Here is a 20449-nt window from a genome sequence, read left to right as displayed (position 1 = left end):
GCATTTTAAATACACAGGTATTCTGCATTTGAAAATCACGGGTTTTCTTTTTTCTTTCTTTCAGTTTTGGCCCAAAGATAGATATCTCAAAACGAAGAGCACCTAAGGAAGCTTTTTGCAGGAAGCTGGGAAGGTGCGATACAGGAGGCGCAGCAGGGAGACTTTGGCAGGTGGTGGTGATGCACAGAAGTTACTTTGCCTTCGGAAAGAAAAACCCCTGTCTTCTGCTTCTGTAGGTGTATTTTTGTGCTCTCCCTTCTCCCCTAAGAAGTTGCCTGGGTTGCGCAGCGGTGGGGAAGCGGCGGCCGCTCATCCTGAGCGGCAGCAGCAGCAGATTATGGTGGCAACACAGCGGTGAGAGTGGCGGCGGCAGCAGCAGCAGCAGACCTGATCTGCGAATGTGGTTTCTATTTAAAATCGTCAGTCGAAAGTGCCACCTGAAGCTGTGGCAGCTGGGCAGGGACCGCTAACGCTTCCAGAGGGAAAAGCCTGAAGGGGAGAAGGGGTTAAGGGAAGGAGGGGCAGCGCTAGGTTTTGTGTGTGCTTGTGGGGAGAGGGGATTGGTTATCATGGCGGATCGGACAGCTCCTAGATGCCAGCTCCGTCTGGAGTGGGTTTACGGGTACAGGGGACACCAGTGCCGCAACAACCTGTACTACACGGCAGGCAAAGAGGTGGTTTACTTCGTGGCTGGAGTCGGCGTGGTTTATAACACCAGAGAGCACAGCCAGAAATTCTTCCTGGGGCACAACGATGATATTATCAGGTAAGGGGGCTGACTTTTCTGCTGGTGGGGTGGGGTGGGGTTTAAAGGGAAGGGAGGAGAATGTAGGGCTGGCAGAATACCCCCTCCTTGCTTCTTACGGCTCAGCTTGTACCTGTCGTTTAAAAGCAGATCAGATTTGTTACCAGTAGTCTAGGTGAAAGCTGGGTTTCTAGTTACTGTTGATTGTTATTATTTTTGTAGCAAAGCTTCAAAATCTCGCTATAGTAAGAGAGATGGTAAGTTTTCCTATTGCACTGCACCAAAAGCAAAGCACTTTGTTTCAGTACAGAAATGCACTGGCAAGATCTTAGTGCAACAGTGCTTCAAAATCGTGGATCCAGTACCTTAATCTTTCCAGTGCTGGGACCCTAGCTCACCGATTCTGATGTCTTACAGAAGGCAGGTGTAGCTCTCCTTACACCCAGCAAATCCCAGCACAAGAGTACCATAAATTTGGCACCTAGGTCAAACTAATTTTTTTTTTTTTTGATCTATATCGCCCAGAAAATTTCACTCAAAATCAAGTTTAGCTGTTTGTACTCTAGCCAAAAAATCCCAAGTGTGCTGGTGCAAGATGGCTACAGAAGCACAGGTCTTGCTCCTGGTCTGACCAATTGTTTTGTCTCTTTCTTTCAAGCACTGTCTTAAGAAGTGGGTTTATCTGATGTTGTTGTCTTAGAGAAATATCAATTTTACTGCACCTCACAAAATAACACAGTAAAAATGTGGTTACAGAGTTCAAGGTAGCCTTTTAAAAAATCTGCTCAACAATACAGAAATTTACATCAGTAAATAGAAAATTAGCATTTTCTCTACTACTTTATGACACAAATCTGAACCTAGAATATCCTTTTAAAGGATGTTGCACAGTGATGACACTCCTCTGAGCACAGCTAACTGCTGCCTTCCCTGTTCAACTAATTCAGCATGAATGAAGCGTTTTCTTGATGATGTGAAACCAGAATAGTCCCAGGTGACTCAGTCCCAGTAGTACTGTGGAAACATCTGCTGAAGTCAGAGTTTTGACACTCAGTAGCAAAATCACATAATTGTCATATAGTCATTCTGGAGCCTTGTTTACAGGAAACCATCCACTTTTCCCAGTGAGAGCTTTTGGGTGCTGTGTATCCTGATAGCATTCTTCTCCACCCCGTTATACTGCGTTAAAGCAGTAGCGTTTCATGAAATGGAGTGTATGTGCATAAAAGTTGGTTTCAAAGGTATTATTGGTTCCAAAAGGCTGTTTAAGTAGACACTTGGCTGCTTCAGAGAAGAATGAGTATTTTAGATGCATCTGCAGTATCATGAAATTAAAGTTTTCCATGTTGTATGGACATAAATTTGATACTTTATGGAATATGAAGTGTAATCCATGTTGTATATTTCTGATCTTATGTTTGAATTCTCATTAAATACTTGAAATATAATTTGTCAAGACACAACTACATATCTACATATATCTACTGGGTTTTGGTTGGACAGTGGTGCTTTGGTTCTCTTTTTTAAAATTTTCTCTTTTTAATATTTCATCAGCTGAGGAAAAAAGTCTCAATTATTATACTTGACAAAACCCCCGTCTCAAAACCAATTGTATTGTACAACTTTTGTGTCTTTTATTTTCAGACATCTCCTATTAGGAGACAGCTTTTGGCAGTGTCACATTTAGAATGTACAATGGGAAGAGAAAGGATATGAGTGTCTGGTGTTTGTACTTCAAGGCTGCTTATGCCTGTTCTGCTCTTTTGAAAAAACTTACAACCCCCTGTTCAAATTAGCAGGTGTTTTGAGGGACTTGCTGTTATGTACAACTAATGCTTTGGAAAGATGAGTTTTGTTTCTGATCTGCGACAAGATCAGCATTCCGTAGGACGACTATAGTTTCAACAAAGGATGAAACATTTGGGTCCAGAAAGCATGAGCAGGACCCAAATAACAGTTAATTTCAGCTGTTAGTGGCCAAGAAAAGTTGCTGTCACGTGGGGTTTAAGGAAGTAGAGAATCACCAAAGCGCTGCCAGAATATTCTATTGTTTGCACCTGGTAATGGTTGCCTCCTTTGCTTTTGATGCATTTTGCAGTCCTTATTGATGTAATATCCCATCACTGTGAGTACTTTTAAGTAGATGGTTCCATGTGTGGTCATCACTGCTATGGCTAATAAGTGCAGGAATTTAAATTCTCACACCTCGGGCTTCACAGCTATCATCCAATTGAGATGAATGGGATGAATGTACTTACCCAGTTTTTCTGGGTTTGTTGGTATGTACTTGCCTGAGACCAGCTGCTAAACAGCAGTGCATACATTTACAGTCCAACAGGTTGTAACTTCTAAAGAGATTTGAAACATGATTTAAAAAAATAAAACTTGGAGATTTTGGAAAATAGTGCAAAATCATTAACACTGGAAGACCTTGAAGTGGGAAGATCTTCTGCTCCTGAGGATTGCTGTTAGCTCCTTCTGTGTCGAAAGGTTTCAGTGAATACTCATTTGTGGAAAAAAATTGATGAACGCATGAATCAGAAGGCTGAGAACCTATGCGTTACCTTGAAGTGCTTATTAAAATCATGAAAGTGCATATTTGTCCTTGGTGAAAAGGTCATTTGTTTAAAAGTGTATGTTTAATGTGTTTTCACAAGTTTAATAGTCCTGCCTCTTGCTTTGTATCAAGATAATGCAGTTGAACATTATTTAATTTGGGCTAAGGTAGACCAGACTTTCCTGGATTAATGGAGAAATTACTTTTTTTTTCAGATTGATATTTGAAAAATAAGTTCTGTTTGTATATGGAACTTAACATACTGCACTCAGCTAATAAGGTGGCTGTTCAGTGTATGAACAAGTGAGCTCTGAAGTCTTTTGTTTTCTGTGCAACGCCACTACAAGGTGCTGTGTGCTGTGCTTCCAAGCTCTTCCTCCTTTTAAATTCATAATGAGATGAGGTCCTGAACTACCTGATTTAACTTTGAAGTGAGTCCTGCTTTGTGGAGGGCTTGGACTAGGTAACCTCCAGAGCTTTTCTTTTTACCTGAAGTATTCTGTGATTCTTTGGTTACTTCCAGTTGTGTAATACATTTCTTCTTGCATGTTACCTAGTTGTGGAATAGTTAATACTATTGATTAACATGTACTGTCATTATAAAAGAGGATCAACACATGGTTGAATTGAATAGCGTTGGTTCTGGTTTCTGAAGACTACTGATGCATTTTGTTTGGAGACTAAAAAGACATGCCATTTATGAAGTTTACTTTACAATCAAAGAGCATAAAATGCACCCTATTCTCCCTCCCTTTTTTTTTTCCTTAAAAAAAAAAAAAAAAAAAAGCTTTGATTGTTGAATACAGCCTAGCAACTCCAGGGTAGTAAAGGTCAGAATACTCCTCCTTTCTCTGAGCTGTCAGCCCTACAGTTTACCCTAAGGTCCATGTGACAGACCATGAAGTGTCTTGCACGGTAGATCTACGTTTGATTGTTCTTGAAATATGATCTAGTTGAAGCATCATAGCTAATGTGTGATATTATGTATTGCTATAATGTAAAAGCATTGCAACATTTTAGTGTTGATAAATGTCTACATGACACTTTAATTACACATGTAATTGCTTTTCATTGAATTCAGGCATTTGTGCTTTGCAGGATTAGGTTTCAGAAGCTGTGATGTTAACATATGGGGATTGTTTTCCTTTTTGAGTCATTTAAAACTGGGCTTTTGAAGCAGCTTATTGTCATGGCTGTTAGTTAATGTATTAGTGAGAATCTTGCAATTCATGCAGCGTCACTGCCTTCAACAAAATCCATAAAAGTGTAGGATTTATGTTTAGTATAACCACTTGCAAGACTGGATCATTAGTTTTGACAGTAACTGAACACTTTCAAAAGAACAGAAAGTTTTCTTACTTTTATATTGTGCATTCCTTGAAGAACAGCAAGCAATTAGATAACTCCTCTCTTTTGTCTCTATGAAATGTTGAATGGAGGCAATTCTTTCCTATAATTTTTTTGCAACTTATGGGTGTGAAAACCAAAAACACTTGCCACAGAAAACAGCAAAAATAAAAATATAACCAGTTGTGATACTTCTCATTATAATTTAAAATACAATTGATTTTATTTATTTTTACAGAATTCTTTTGTAAACAGAGGTTCCTAACTTTGAGAATTTTTTCTGATGGTGTAGTAATGAAGTTATATCTCCCCGTTCTTGTATTTCTGAGAATTTCTGCAGTATTGAACAGTTCTTTTGAATGTGTCAAAACTTACTGAGAGAACACCTTTGACAGCACATTGAACACTTCATCTGCACTTTTTATATACCCCAGTTTCCTGTGTTATCTGATACATCATCGTATTATGCATTTACAAAAGCACATGTGGCGTTCCAGTTGCCTTCAAGGAAGTGACTTGTGAGGCAGAGTGCCGCAAGAGACTGCTCCCTTTCTCGGGGCTCTCGGCAGTGTTTCTGCCTGGGCACGGTACCTGGAAAGCCAGCCCGTTATCTATGGTTACCAAAGCACGTGGTTTATGTAAGGCTGCTTACAATGTAATAGCAATGTCGGATTTATCAGAATATTGCTGTAAGTATGCTGGTGTGTGCATGCCACTGCGTTGACAGATTGAGATTAAAAATGCGGATGTGCCAGTGGTGATGAGATTTACTGGGCTGCGAGAATGACTAGAGGCCTGGTTTGCTCTTTAGAGTGATTGTTCCAGGAGGCAGGATGCGTATTGGAACATGACTGCACATCTTCTTGTCTTTCTCCAGTTGGGGAAAAAAGAAATATGATGCTTGAAGCATTGTCGTATGTTGTTGGCTGTAGTAAATGTAATTTTGGAGTAAGTAAATTGATGGTAGAGGTAGGCAAATCAAACCCTCGAAGTCAAAATAGCCAAACTGTGCTTTAATATTTTTATTTCAAGTTATGTATTATAATAATATTTCTGTTTCTAAGGTGGTACTTATGAGAAGGGATCTAAAATACTTTAAATTTCTGTTTAGTTGCCACCATTTGGATGGGAAGTGACAGCATTTGTTTACTATAGAATGATGTTTAAGTAACTGTGGTGGTTTCTTATCACAAGTGCCTCAAGACTACTGTCTGCAGCTTGTGCTAAACCTTGACGACTTTAGTCACAGGATGAAAACACACAGAAAATGCTTTGTTATGAGTAACCCTAGTTTCAAATTATCTTTTTAGTTAGAAGGATGGGGGGAACTTATGAGACAGTTTTATATTACCATTTTCTACTATAAAACTTCCTGCAAAAGTATACAAATTCTAATTTTTACAGAAGTTGATAAGCTGCATCTTGTAGGACAGAAGAGATCAACCTCCATGAACTATTATTGCTGACATTCTTAATGACTAAATGGATGTGAGATAGATTTATCTAGGCAATTTCCAGATACTTATTTTCTTTCTTCTAAGTCTTGGTTAGGTTTTTGCAGGAAGAATCACATCTTTCTTTTAACACTTAATGGAAAAATAATGTGTATTTCAGTAGGTAGTATTAAAAATTCATGCTTTTGCCCATGATAGCTTGCTCATAACTGAATATCTCAAAGAATTGTGTCTGGTAGGGGTTAAAAATGTCCTTCCAACATTTTCACCACACAAACTGGCAACAGACTTTTCAGATGGGGAGGCATAAGTTGCTGTAGCCCATGCTGTGGGCTTTTTCTCAAGGACCCAAGGGCTGCGCTTCCTTTGGTGAAAATGGAAGAGGGAGTTTTTTTGGTTTTGTACTGCGTTGCAGAAGAAAGCTCCTCTGTGATAGTGTCTTTTTGGGAGTAAAAGCAAGGTTCTCAGTTTGGTGGAGATTATTTTAAAAAAAAGTCTTTGCAAAGAAGGAACTGCAGCATTATTTGTAGCAATGCTTCTGTTATATCTCTCTAGAAGGACAAACTGCTAGAGAAGTTTTCAGGTGCAATAAGTACTTCTAGGAAGTGTTCTCAGTGACTTTAGTGCCAGGCTTAGGCCTAGTATCCATATGCTTTCTACAGCTCCAAGTGTTTGAATGCTTCTCTGCAAAAGGAGGAGAGTTTTGGGGTCTTTAAAAAGAGTATTCTGCTCACTTGCCTAGTGCTCAGTTTTTCAAGGAACCTTGGTGAACAGCAAGAATGCCTACTTCTTTCCCCACTTAAAGACTGTTCTTTGGACTATCAGCTTGTTTCTCCTGAGATATCTAAATGTTGTTGGGGTAGAAATGTATCTGGAGTTTCTGTCTACCAGACATGTTGAATTTAAATTCTTCTTTAAAGGTGGTGTTTATAAAAGGCTCAGAATGAGACCTCCAAAGCTTTAGGTAGGCCTGAACTTCAGGCCAAGTAGAGACCGTTTGTCCATGTCCATCTTGAAGACTGACATGATGGACCAACCCAAGAGATCTCTAAAGGAACCATCATTCAACCTCGCCACATCTTCAGGGACAATGACATTGGATTCATCCAGGGAAAGACATCACAGTGCTTTTGTCTGGGGTCATCGGTATTGCGGGGAAAGGGTTACATGCATGCTGCAAACGTACTGGAAAATAAAGCTACTGGTTTAGTTTTCACATAATTTCCACCTTACATTCTGAACAAAATTGTGCAAGTTGTTAAGAACAACTTAATAATGATGTATTACTCAACCGAAACAAAGGGGCATTGCTGTTTGCGTGACTCTGCATAGTGGTGATGTTCTGGTTGTACGTTTGCTTTTGCAGCCTCTTGAGTTTTTTGCCCTTACCAGACACGACTAACTAGTGAATCTACTCATCAGTCAGAGATGGATTTGTTATGTCCAAATTTTGATAAGCATGTTGTGTTGCTATGCACATTCAGATTTCAGAATTATTGCTGAGGTGTTTTGCATGTGCTCTTGTGGCTTAATATAAAATACATCAAGTTTCTCTAAACAGCCTAACAGTATAGTGAACTTTGGTACACTGTGTCTTAGTGATGTAATTTCTGTTGATGCAGGCGTCGAAGTCTTTCTTTTGTGACGTGGATTGGAATACACTGAAACACCCTCTCTCAGAGAGATCTAGCAACACCTTTATTTTGGTTGCCTAATGCTCCTTGTTACAAAAGATTTTACTGAATATTTATCTGGAATTTTGAATGCCTTCATTATTTTTAGCAGACCTGAATGTTCAAGGAATAACCCTACATGAAAGTTGCTGACTAGTAATACAGTTTATATATAGTCATACTAACAGTGATGCATCCACATCAAAATTGGGCATGTATTTATGCAAAATGTCTGCTTCCTTGTCTTCAGAAACTGTCTTCCATATGCAGAGATAAAAATTGCAAGTGTCACTTACTCTCATACTGTCTTTAGTAGTAACTTAATACTTGCAAATATTAATTGCAAAATAAGGGTATTTATAACAGTTTTGGGCAAGATGAGCTGAACTTCTGAAGTATTCAGGATACAGGATAATATTTCCCTTTTTTCTTCTTGTTGAAAAAGAGATGTTGTTTATTCCAGAAATGGTTAACTATAGTAAAAAAAGACTAAAAATAAAATATGTCTTCAGTTTATTACAGCTGTACTTGCAGTTAAGGTTAGAGCATTTTTTTCCTTTCATTCTGACTTGTCAGACCGTACTTTCCTTCTTCTATGTATCTTAAGACATACTTAACAAAATGTTAGTCACAGTCAGCTTCTGTCTGACCAGGGAATATATGTCAAATGTAAATTTCCTTAATATTTTCTTTCATTTCTCTAGTTTTTGAAAACTATTCATAAGGTACCTAAAGGAACTTTTGGCTTAGTTGTCCAAATGCTGGAATCTATGATTGGGTGAAAGTTGAGCTTTCTCTTTGGCCTTCTGTCTGGCAGAATCTGAGAAAGATGATTACATATATGTGAGAAGTTACACTAATAGGATCAATTCTTTGGCCCTGTTTACACTGGTGTTGAATGTGCACTAGTGTGGCTGAGTTTAAACAAGATTTTAGCAGTAGGTCTATAGCAGATTCCGGATTCCTCTAGGGTTCTGAGATTACTTTCTCATCTGTTCAGAAATTACATATTATTTTAAACACCCATTGAAATGCTGTTGAGTGCAACTCCTCTTTGTATTAGCAGCTGTAAACCAACTTTGTAATGTGCAGTTATGCTCCTGGTCCAAGGTCTTCTGCACACGCCGTGATTACTGCATATGGGCTGGCTCGACTACTTCTAGAGGTTTGCATTTTTTAAAAATATGTGGCAACAGGAGGAGGCCACAAATGTCTGAAAGGATGTTATATTGAGTCTTTAGGAAAGCTCTCTGTTGTTGAAAGGGCTATTTTCAAACTTTTCCTTGTCAGGCTGAAAAAGTTGGTCTGGTTGTATCTGGGAATTAGATATAACCATCTCAGTGTGACAAGCTGCTTTTGGGATGGGCTGTGCTGTATTCCTTACAGGACTGCTTACAATGCAATCCCTCCTTCTCAAGAGGCAAATAATATAAATGCCTTTTGCCAGAGAGTTCTCTTTGCTGTTGGGTTAAGTATCTGGAGGTGGCTTTACAGTAAACGCACGTCCGTTTCCCCTTTATCTATGCACCTGGTACCTTCACAAGTTGCAGTTAGGGCTGGCTATTTAAATTTCCTTCAGGGAGCTGCAGTCCTTTTCTGTGGCTTAAGAACATAATGGTATGGTCCAGATCAGGATCTAACCCAGAATTACTAATATTAGTCTAATATTAGACAAATGCTAAGACGTACTCGTACAGTTTCAGCCTGTAATGACTATTTTAAGTCTCAATCCAGGAAACAGGTTTTGAAGAATTGCACCTGAGTAATGTGGTTGCAGAAAACGGCATATTACAAAAGGTCCTTAAAGCAGGTAGCCCACTAAAATCACAAACTACTTTCTCTTTTTAGATGCGTGTTAGTTTAACGTAACACCATAGGTCTGGCAGGTTGGTATAATTAATTGAGTAAACAAGTAACAATTCATTAAACATTTAAAAAAACCCCAAACAAACCACGCAACAGAGAACATGATTACCTAGTAATAGGTACAGGTATTCCTTAAGTGGTATGTTTTAACAGGTTTTACGAGGACTTGTTCAGGTAATGCTGTTTCAGGGAACCTGCTAGAGGCATCTGCTTGAATGTAGCCACCTTGAAGAGACAGGAGTGGGTTTTGCGCTACAGTCTAACGTAGACATTACATTTACTGTCGTAGAACGGTTTCCTAACCAAAACCTTGCTCAGAGCTTTCCTGGATATTTTTAGGAGGTTAATAATATTGGACATGGGCTCAGGATGTGAAAATTTTTGCTCTTTCAGACTTGAAAAATTTTTGGGTGTTTAGTGTTTTTAAATAGTGCTGTTAAAGAAATGTCATTATGCCTTTTTTTTCTTTTATGCAGGGCACTTTCTCTGTTTCCCATTCTTCTTCACTGAATGAATTGTTTTCTATACCACATGTCATGCTCTTCAGAATTTAATTAAAATTGGGGGGCATACGAATTCTTTTGGATATGTGACTCTTGCATATAGAATTTTGTGTATAAATTACAAATGAAAATAAATATTTCAAATTAAAATTTGACATTTCATATTGTGAGAGGAGATTTTAACAAAGAATCAGTTTAAATCAGGAGACCTAATTCTCTTTGTTTTCTTTCTATAAAGTGAAGGGAGAAGAGCTTTTTCAGAAATCTGCATTAGTCTCGTCTCCCTTCCAGCCACGTCAGAGGAACCTCCTTCTCTCTGCCCAGGAGAAGCTGGGTGATGTGAAGGCCCGCTAGACTAAAGCTGAACTTTATGAACATTGCTGGAGTCTGATGTTAGCCACAAGAGCTTTTGAGTTCCTTCTTTCTTCTTTGTGTATACTCTAATGATAGCTTAAGGAATGAGTCATGGTGTTGCCAGAGTAGGCTGAAGTTCTTCGGGAGCAAACAGGGGAGGAGGGAAAGCAGTCTGTGTGATGTGTTGTTTGAGATATGACCATATAGTGATTGTGGGATAAATGGAAACTGGGGCAGGAGCACTAAAGAGGATAGTTAAGATTATTAAGCGGATAGGCCAGTAATGAAGTGGCTATCAAGCAGTTTGTATACATTGCCTGTGCATCAACGTGTAAACTTTACCTCTGGATATTGTTAAATTGGCCTTATAGCCGATAAATAGGCACTTAACTGCCTACTGTATTCCTAAAAAGTTTTGATGATTAAGGTGAAGAACAACAACGTGTCTTTGGAATAAGGCTTATGTGTTAGCCATAATTAGTTTCTGTATTTTTTTACTTTCTGAACAGCACACTGATCCCATGACTTTTTCTGAATTGAAGAATATTATACGACTTTTATAGTTTATGCAACAATACAACAATTGCTTTGTTCCAAGTGAAAGCTGCTTAATTTACTCAATAACGAAATTAACATTAACTTCCCTTTTCGTCTTGGTGTGAGGTTGGTGCAGTCAAGACAGTGACAGTGAAAGCTGATGTTTGAGAAAGAGGCAGTAGCAGCAAAGTATGTTAAAGCGTAGACTTCTGGAAAAGCTGATTTAGCTGTAATTGCCGCATTTAAAAATAGATTATTTTGTAACTTGAGACTAGTTAAGATGTTTAGAGTATAAGATGCACGCATTTATTATTGGTGGTGGTAGATCATTAGTTTGAATCCAGCTAAAAGTGTGAAAGCTTTCACATTTCCGATATAAAATGTATGTTGAGAAATAGATGAAAAAAGGTGGTATAGTTTAATCCACACTCTATAACTATAGCCATCGAATGTAGATAACTAGATTAATCCATGCAATTATCCTCCATAGCCTCTAGTTTAAACCTATACAATGGGTCGGTGAAGGTACTTTTATTCCTTGCTAAGGTAGATTTTAGTAGGTCTTTAAAATTTACATACGCCTTTCTAAACTAAGGATAGTAGTCCTAAATTCATTTGGCTAATTGGTTTAACTACCGTACATGCTAATATTTCTGGTTGAGTGAAATGATAAATTCAGAAATAGAACTAAGATGAGAAAATGTTTAGGGACTTCTATCATAAATCCCAGTCAAGTAAAGGACAAAATGAACAGACCATAATAAAGCATGTGTGCGCGCACACACACAAAGGTTAAATGCTGTTTTAAGAAAACGCTGAGGTAGTAAAGAATTTCAAGATGATGAACTCCAGATACTGACATTTTAATGAAGCTTGGATTTAATGAAATTCCTCAGATCCTGTATAAAGATAGAATGGGATCAAACATAATGGTTTTTATTTTTTGCTGTGAGCAAAATGTATTGGGCTGTGTCTGGAATTTTACCCAGCCAACTAAAACGGAGATTTTGATTATTGGAAGGAGTATAGAGGCGCTGAATTATCACAGTTGCATTCTATTTAATTGAGCAGGAAATTTATATCCCTATTCACTTTATATCACAAGTTTATATCACTGGTATACAGTTTTTGGACTATTCTGATATTCCTATAGTTTATAGATTGCAAGCTATTAGCTGCTCTTGTACAATGCTGCTTCCATTAATTATATTTTAGCTGAAAATTAACTGCTAACAAAATAACTTTCAATACTAAAACATTTCTCTTAGGACTCATGTCCTAGGCTGTATGGCAGCCTAAATTGACTTACTGCCTTTTAAAGATTATTCTTTTATCCTTTTAATTTATGCTTATATCCTTTTTAAAATTACCTTTCATAAATTCAGGTCCTCCCTGGCAGAACACTCATAGTTTTGTCAAAAAAGCAGTTTTATAAATCATTACTATCTTAAGAAAATAGCTATAAAGTAACTTCTTCCTTTGAGATAGAACTTGACTAAGAACTTAAGAGTTTTGAGGGCGTTGCATTTTTCCTTGTTTTGTTTTCATATTTACTTTTCTCTGGGCTTCTATCAAATTTTTGGATTTATAATTTTTTTTTTCCTTGTAAGGAGGTTAATTTCTTGGAGAAAGAAATAAAATACAGTATGAAAGAACATCAGATTATTTTAGTTTTGTTTGCGGAGTGAGTGGAATGCATATTATAATAGCTATGCTAATGGAGGTCTCATACTGATTTTTGGCTGCTCCCTTCCAAGGCGTCACTGCTGTTTAACAAAGCTAGGAAGGAGGCAATAAAGAGTTGTTATAAGCAGTCAGCAGTATCGTTGCAGTAGAATCTATGGAGAATAATTCCTCTCTTCATGTAGCAAGAAAATACAGGAGTTGATAAATGCTGGTACTTTCTTAAGGCTCTTGGCAGAATTTGACCTATTGTTTTATTGTCTGCTCTGTAGATGTGGAGAAGAATTCTAGAACAGTAAATCTTCAAGAGCACATATGGCAAAAGCCTACAGTTTCCAGCTCTTGCGCCAAGCTAGTTATGTCAGTCTATATTTTGTCAATTTTTATTGCAGTGTAGATTAATGAATTACCGGAGGAATTATACATAATAATATAATGCATTGTACAGAAAAATCTATGGCTTGGATGACCAGTAAATGCCAGGAATGGGATAAGTTTTTGGAGAGCTTGTCCATTGTATTTTTTAAGCTTAGGTTTACACTGAAGAATTAAGTATGATAGATCTTTTTGTAAGTATCTAGGCATCTCACATGGATACAGTTTCATTCACAAAATTCTTTCATGGGAGAGGGTATTTTGCTCAGGAAACCTGTAAGAGAACGGAAGAGCAAGTAGATATCTGAACTGTGTACAAGGACACCTGAGAACTTTAAAAGCTTGTATTTTTTTAAAGCTCTGAAACTAATTCATATCTTAAATCAGTAAAGCAGAGGCCTGTTTCTTTAGAGCCCTGCACAGAATTAAGTCCACTGATACTTCGCACTTCTGGCTGTCTGCCATCATATGGTTAAGTCTGGAACTCTGCTGAACCAAACTGAATGCAGTTGATTTGCTCATTGTATTGAAATGGTGCTCTCCTAAATAAACCTTAAATTTGGTTTACGCTCAAATATTCTGTTCAGTTCTAGCCTCCAAGTATCATCTGAGCTATTAGCAAAACCCATTTTCTTTGTGTAAGGGAAGAGTGTAATGCTTTGTCTACTGAGGTGGAAGTAAATAGAAAAGCTGATATAAAGCAGAAGATGTATTTTGTTCCCCAGATGAACCTGATGGTTGTGGTATGAAGCTTGCTTTCTTTCCTGCTGTGATGTAGAAGGCAAAAATCCCTATAGCATCCGTGATACCGTAAGCTAGAGAAGAAACAGTTTTAGTAAATGGCAAGCAATAAACCAGATTATAACTGCCTGAAACAACATGCTGCCAGGCAGTTACATAATTGCATGAAACTTCAGTCTCTACCGCAGTACTGAGCCGAAAATACAGCAAAAAGGTCTCCGATGAGACCTGCTTTCTGAGATTTCACAGGAAGCAGAACTCCAGGTTCAGGATCTCTGCTTTGAAGAGTTTGCTAAGAAATCAAGAGAAAAAGAGAAATAATAATAGGCAAGAGAATGAGTCGTAGTGCTTACATAAAAACATAAGTCATCATTCCATGTTTGTTTATATAACTCCTGGTGTTAGTCTCACAAAAAAAAAAAAGTAGTTCAAAAAGCATTCTTTGTAATCTCTGTCAAATACAGCATTTCATGTATTTTGGTAGTGTAAGTGACTTAACAACACCTGCTCTTTCATATTTGTGCCTGTAACTGGCTGCACATCCAATAAAACAGGTAAAATTAATAACTATGTGGATAATTAATAACTGTATAATGCATAGATACATGTGTTTTGAATAATAGAGGGGGTCCCGTATTATGAGGGTGCCTAGTGCAGCCAGTTCTACTGAAGGAAAAATAAGCTGAAGCGGTTTGTGAACGTCTTTTCAAAATATATGATCAGTCATTCACCAAAACACAAAGATTAATCAGCACTTCCAATGACACTCTGTTTCCTCAGGAATTTAGTACTGAAAGTTTTATCTACTGTTACTTATGCAAAATATTAATTTAATTACATGGCATTACTTTTACTTGAAACTTACAGTATTTACATTTTCTAACAATTTTTAAGCAACTATAAAACAATCCTGTCAACATTGCTTAACTCAAGGTAAGTTTAATATTAAGTCAGGTTGTGCATGTAGCCTGTGTGGCAAGTATTTATGTCGTTTCTTTCAGTTATCCAGCTTAGGTGCTACTTGACAAACTAAAGTCAGGAGTCTAAGTTTCTTTGGTCAAAGGAGAACTGTTCCCAGGCCGGCAATTCAAACCTCTACCGAGTTTGTTGCCTAACATAACCTTAAGTAGAGGTACTGAACAATTTCCCTTCATCCATTTTGTAGCCAGCACAGAAGGGAACTTATCTGATTCAAAGAACATGCTACAGTTCCAAACTCTGTCTTCATTTTTTGCTCTTGCTCCTATCTTTTCTGTAGTTACCACAGACATAATTTGCTTTTCAGCTGTCATGATGGCTCTGTGGGCACTACCTTATGTGCTAACGTATGAATTGCTCTGTTATTGATGGTGAAACTTCTCTCTGTCAAATCATCAGCCTGAAATGTCATTCAAATTAGACTGTGTCAGTGATGAACATTAGAATTGCAAGAAATGCTAGGAATCCTGGTGTATGTAAAGACTTCTGTTTTAACTGTCTTTGCGTTATATAGCTCTTCATGTGTTTGCCAGCAGTGATGGCACTGACTCTATCTGCATGCAACCTTCGCTGTTCTTAGCGTAGACTGGTTAGACTGAGTTCAAAACAAGTGAAAAAGATTTCAAGTGGGATAAATCGGCATACTAGGTTTTGGGTGAGAAAGAGAGGTTCACTTTCCAAAATCTGGTGAATACAGATGTGTGACTCATCATGTGAGGAAATCTGAGGTCTATGCAGAAGATGGGTGAAGCTATTTATTTTAAATCAAAATAGGTAGTATTTTTCTCGTTGAGTTGGCATCATGTGAGATATAATATGATTTTTCTGTAAGAGAGCTGAGACACCAGTATCTGAGCAAGGAATGTTTTGGTATTTGTGTCTGCATCAGCATAATTTTACAATTATGTTTCAGTTAACCATTAGACCTGGTGATGGGTCATAAGACAATTTAAATTAGGAATAACCATGGTATTTTGTTTTCAACAGAGGACAGATTAAATCAAGTATGAATACACTGCTGTTAAGTAAGACAGCTCTTTAGAATTGCACCATTTCTTGCTGTTTTAAATAGTTATTTGATGGCATTATTCTGAATGTGCTCTGTAGCCAGTGTGTTGCATTTCGCATTTTCCCTGTGGTATCTGTTATTTTTCAGTTTGAATCTGTGGAATTCCCTACTGCCTAGAGGTAAATGTTCTTTTACCTTGTCATTAGTTTGGTATGAATTACTTTATACATGATGACATTTAAGTGCACTGCACAATTTTTTTTTCTGCCTTCTTCCTCCATATCAGATATAACAACTTAATCAACCTAACCCCCCTCGAAACTGAGCATTTTCTGCAGCTGTCACATGTTACTACAAGTTGGGCTGTAGTTTCTCTGTACTGATCCATCTCAGACTTTTGTCAGGATTGTGTTCTGGGGTTTTTTAAATATATATACACACACACGTGTGTATATATATTAAAATTATTATATAATTATATAATGTATACATATCTTATTATATATTTTATATGTTTTTGGCTTTCAAATGATTTGTTGACTAAATGCTTTACATGAATGTTCAATATTTAAAAAAAAAAAAAAAATCCCCATACCTCTATTCTATGTTACAGCATGTTGTGTGCTTTGGATTTATGGACGATTGAGCTGATAGCAGGCACAGTCTATGCAATTATGAGTTATCTCTAGATACACAGGAATATGTCTCTCCTGGAAAGATGTGTGTTCATACAGCGACAAATTTGGGAACGAACCTCCCTTTCGCTTTCCAAAAAGTCTGTTTCACCATAATTTCAGATCAATCGTATTAGAAATCTTGATAATGAACTTATACTGATTGTGGCCACCCCTGGATTTACTCCTTTCCCTTCTGGACATTTCCTCTTCTGTCCTGATGGTAGTAGTGAAGCCCCTGATAGTCACAGCCATGATTGGTTCTTTGATTTGGTCTATTTGCTTTATAAAAACATATCCAAATTTAGTTTATTGATAATAGCATACATCCTCTCTAAATCACAAACATAAGAGCTTTGCTATATTTCAACATAAATTCAAGGCATGAGCATAAGACATGAAATTCTGCTCAGATAATCATGGCGATTTTTAGCTCTTCATTTCTTTCTGAAGACAGATGATTTTAGCATTTCAAATGTCATTTCCCATTATCTTCTGTACTGATTATTCCTGTGGGAGTGCTAGCATACTCTTTCTAACGTGTTGTATTTTGGTTTTTCTTCTGGCTCTTGAGTCAGTTAGGTAAAACTGGTTTCCTGTTACCTCTGGCATCCCAACACTCCAAATGGAATAGTTTTGATGGAACGGACACTAAAAGATGTTTGCCTCCCCTATTTTGTTCTTGGATTGCTGTCTGATGTGGGACTTCCAAGACTCAATTGTTCATACAATGTGCCAACATATTTTTACCTATCTTATTTTGAAAATTTTAGTATACGTCTTTGATCATGCGTTTCAGAAACCAGTACAAGAACCCTGAGGTGTTTAGTTCATAGGAAAAGTTGGCAGCGTATTCTAAGTTTTGAACACAATTTTGTTGTCAGGCGTTTAATCTTTATGTTTCTTAATTAGAAACTTCATTTATGTTAAAGTATACCTCTCTCGACTGAATAATTTTTCCTTTTTTCTCAAATTTATTATACTTCTTGCATTGTTGTAAAAAGAAAGTTCAGCTGACACAGTGAATAAAAATGACAGCTTCTGGCTAGCCTGTAGGGAGATGACTTCATAGTTATCAATCAAACTCCCACAGAGCTGTAGCAATCTGCTTTGACTGATGACCCCATAGTCACCTCCCTAAGGGCTGGCTAAAGGTCTCTCTTCTCTACACTAACTCAGAGACATTCTTTGACTAATATGTGGAAAGTTTCCTTGCTGTCTTATTTTCTCTTTAATTTGTTTGGTTTGCATCCTTTTTTTTCCCTGTGCTATTTTCACTCTTCTAATCTAGATATTTTAGTTCCTTCCAGTCAACATAAGATGATACACCTTGGGTAAAACAATAGTTTGTTTTGAATCTTCATTGTTTTGCCAAATCTGCAAGAGTTAGATGCTGATGTACACAGATGAAAGTATTTATTTCTCTAAAATGAGGTTCAGTTGAATGTAACCTTTCAACAGTATTCCTCCTGTTGGCTCAAGGGACAACTGGCTTGACTTTTAAATGAAACAGTGAGGGCATTTGGTTCTCCAGCCTTGAGAAACGCCATAGGCTAGAACTGTTACTATTTAAATAGCATAGATAATAATGGGTCAGTGTTGAATCCATGCTCTGGCAGTGGTTTATTTGCTAGTATGGACGTAGCTATGAACATAGTTTATGCTGAGGGTTTGGCAATTAAATATCTGACTCTAAATAACAAAAGCCAATCCGGAAATTGCTAACAAACGTATCTGAGAATTTGGAGACCCTCTCTTGTTGGAATGCTAGGGTGACAGTAGATTCACATCAGGCCACAGTACCAGGGATCCTGGAGGTACTACAAGCCAAGATGGACACAGGACTGACAATCAGCCACTCCAAAACTCAGTCACTTGTAGAAGCTCTCAGGATCACGCTATACGTCTCAATATTTTCACATTTGTAGAAGTAGGTAAAATAAAGAGTGTAATAATTTCCCTTTCTCCTCTTCTCTGTTCTCATGAACTTAGTACGGATATGAGTATCTCTGAAAATAATTTCCTTTGAAAGTTGTTTGCATGCAGTACTATTATGCAGATTTCTAGGAAAGATGGCTTTCCCAGAAGAGTGTTGCAGAAACTTTTGGCATTAGTCTGTCCCACACTTCAGTGCCTGAACTGTTTTGTCCAAAGTATCTAGACTAGTATAAAACACAAAGAAGTAATGGAACATCCTCCCTATTTGTTAATTTTTTTTTATCTATACATGTACATAATCTCTTGCAGTTTCAGTATATGTTGTTTACACTCAGTTATGCATCAGAAACTAGTGAAATGTTTAGTCCATCAATAAAATTGCTTTTCTTGAAGAAGAGACCTTGTTTCTTTTGAGGATTGTTTCCAAAATACTCAACTGAAACCCAAGAGAGACCATTTTTATATGTAACAAGTTATTTCCGTCTGTCTGGGAGCAACTACAACTCAAATGTCTATTATCTGTAAAGAGATTAAATGTAAATGTAGAAAGGATCCTCTTTCTCATCTTATCACATACATATAAAGGTGTTTTTTTTAAATGAGAAATCATTGGAAAAATGTATGGTAATCTGTTTTTGTTCACGTTGTTGAACTACACCTGAAGGGGTCTTAGGTTTGTTCCTAATGCATATAAAATAACAGAATATATAGATTTATTCTGTTGCGGTGAAAAAAACAAGGGGTGACATTGTGTTGGGCCTTGTATTTACAAAGAAGAACTGGTCAGGGATGCTAAAGTCGGGAGCAGACTTGGCTGTGGTGATCATGAGGTGGTGGAATTCAGGATCCTGAGAGATGGCAGCAAGGCAATTAAACAAGATCACAAACCTGGATTTCAGGAGAGCAAACTTTGGCCTTTTCAGGGATCTGCTTGGCAGAATCCTGTGTATTGGCATTTGATACCTATTGCTATCGCTAGTCTGTTATACGCTTTTAATTTCATTAATCCTAGTTTCAAATATTTCTTAAATGTGGAGCACCTACTTGCTTTAATGTTGATAGGTCATCATGTAAAATTAAAAAAAAAAGTCCAGTGAGCCATATTTCCAGCCAACTAAGATAATACGAATATTATTAAACTTCAATGCAATCATTTCAGTCATTTTCCAGTTAAGTAAAAAAGATATGATTGTTTAATACCATGTAAAAAAACCAGTTTGCTTTGCATTGGTTTTTTTAAGGTGTGTTCCGGTCAGGTTATGAAGCTCATTTCCAAAATAAAAATGCAAACATTTCTAAATATATTTATGACTTCATTATAAGATCATAAAAGCAAACGTATATAATTTTACTATTTTAATATTTAAATCACGAATATGGAATAATGATTCGGCTTTCCATTTTTTAAATTCTGAGATGATTGCAGATCTTTTTTTACTTATTCCAGCTGCCTGTATAATACAAAAAGAAAAGCAAATTTATGCAAAATACATTGCACAAATTAACATAGATTAAAATTCTAGTTGCTTCTCAACTAGTCTGATATTTTTGCAAGAGAGAGAGGAAAAATGTGTATAATGTGTCACACATCAGTTGCTTTTGCTTTCAAAAATACAAGTGTAATCAGAAAATATTGCAGGCTGTATTGTTGGCTGAGCTATAAGTGTATTAGCATAATGTTCCTGCAGATATTTTAAAGTAGCTAACTTAGGTACCACTAGCATGGAACTCAGAAAGGGCAAACTTTTCCTTAGTCCTATTATTCCTTGTATGGCAAATCTGGGAATTCCTCCAATGCCCTGTTACTTAAAATATGTCTGCTTCCCATTTTATATATTTGCCTATACTGAGAGCACAACACAAGATATGAATACCCAAATTGACTCAGAAGCTGTTTTGCAGCACAAAATTTTAAAAGCCATACCCTGATTATACTGTATATATGGTATACCCAACAGAACCTGTAGATGCAGTAATTTGAATTAGGTGGATTTATTGTATTCAAATATTAAATT

At 37.1% G+C, this 20449-nt stretch overlaps 1 protein-coding gene across 3 annotated transcripts in view; it reads left to right on the top strand.

Annotated features, from left to right (window-relative positions):
• Positions 1-569: 569 nt before the first annotated feature.
• EML6 (EMAP like 6) overlaps positions 570-20449 on the top strand; it is a gene marked incomplete at both ends in the record, with an annotated part of 113043 nt that continues 93163 nt past the window's right edge. For all 3 annotated transcript variants that reach the window (XM_081997307.1, XM_081997305.1, XM_081997306.1), the window contains one exon: positions 570-766. In XM_081997307.1, the coding sequence (XP_081853433.1) occupies positions 570-766 (197 nt within the window). The remainder of the gene's footprint in view (positions 767-20449) is intronic.

The sequence above is a fragment of the Phaethon aethereus genome (assembly GCF_964289735.1).
Source record: "Phaethon aethereus genome assembly, chromosome: 3".
In the NCBI taxonomy this organism is placed as follows: Eukaryota; Metazoa; Chordata; class Aves; order Phaethontiformes; family Phaethontidae; genus Phaethon; species Phaethon aethereus.
This window is presented reverse-complemented; position numbering and strand designations above follow the sequence as displayed.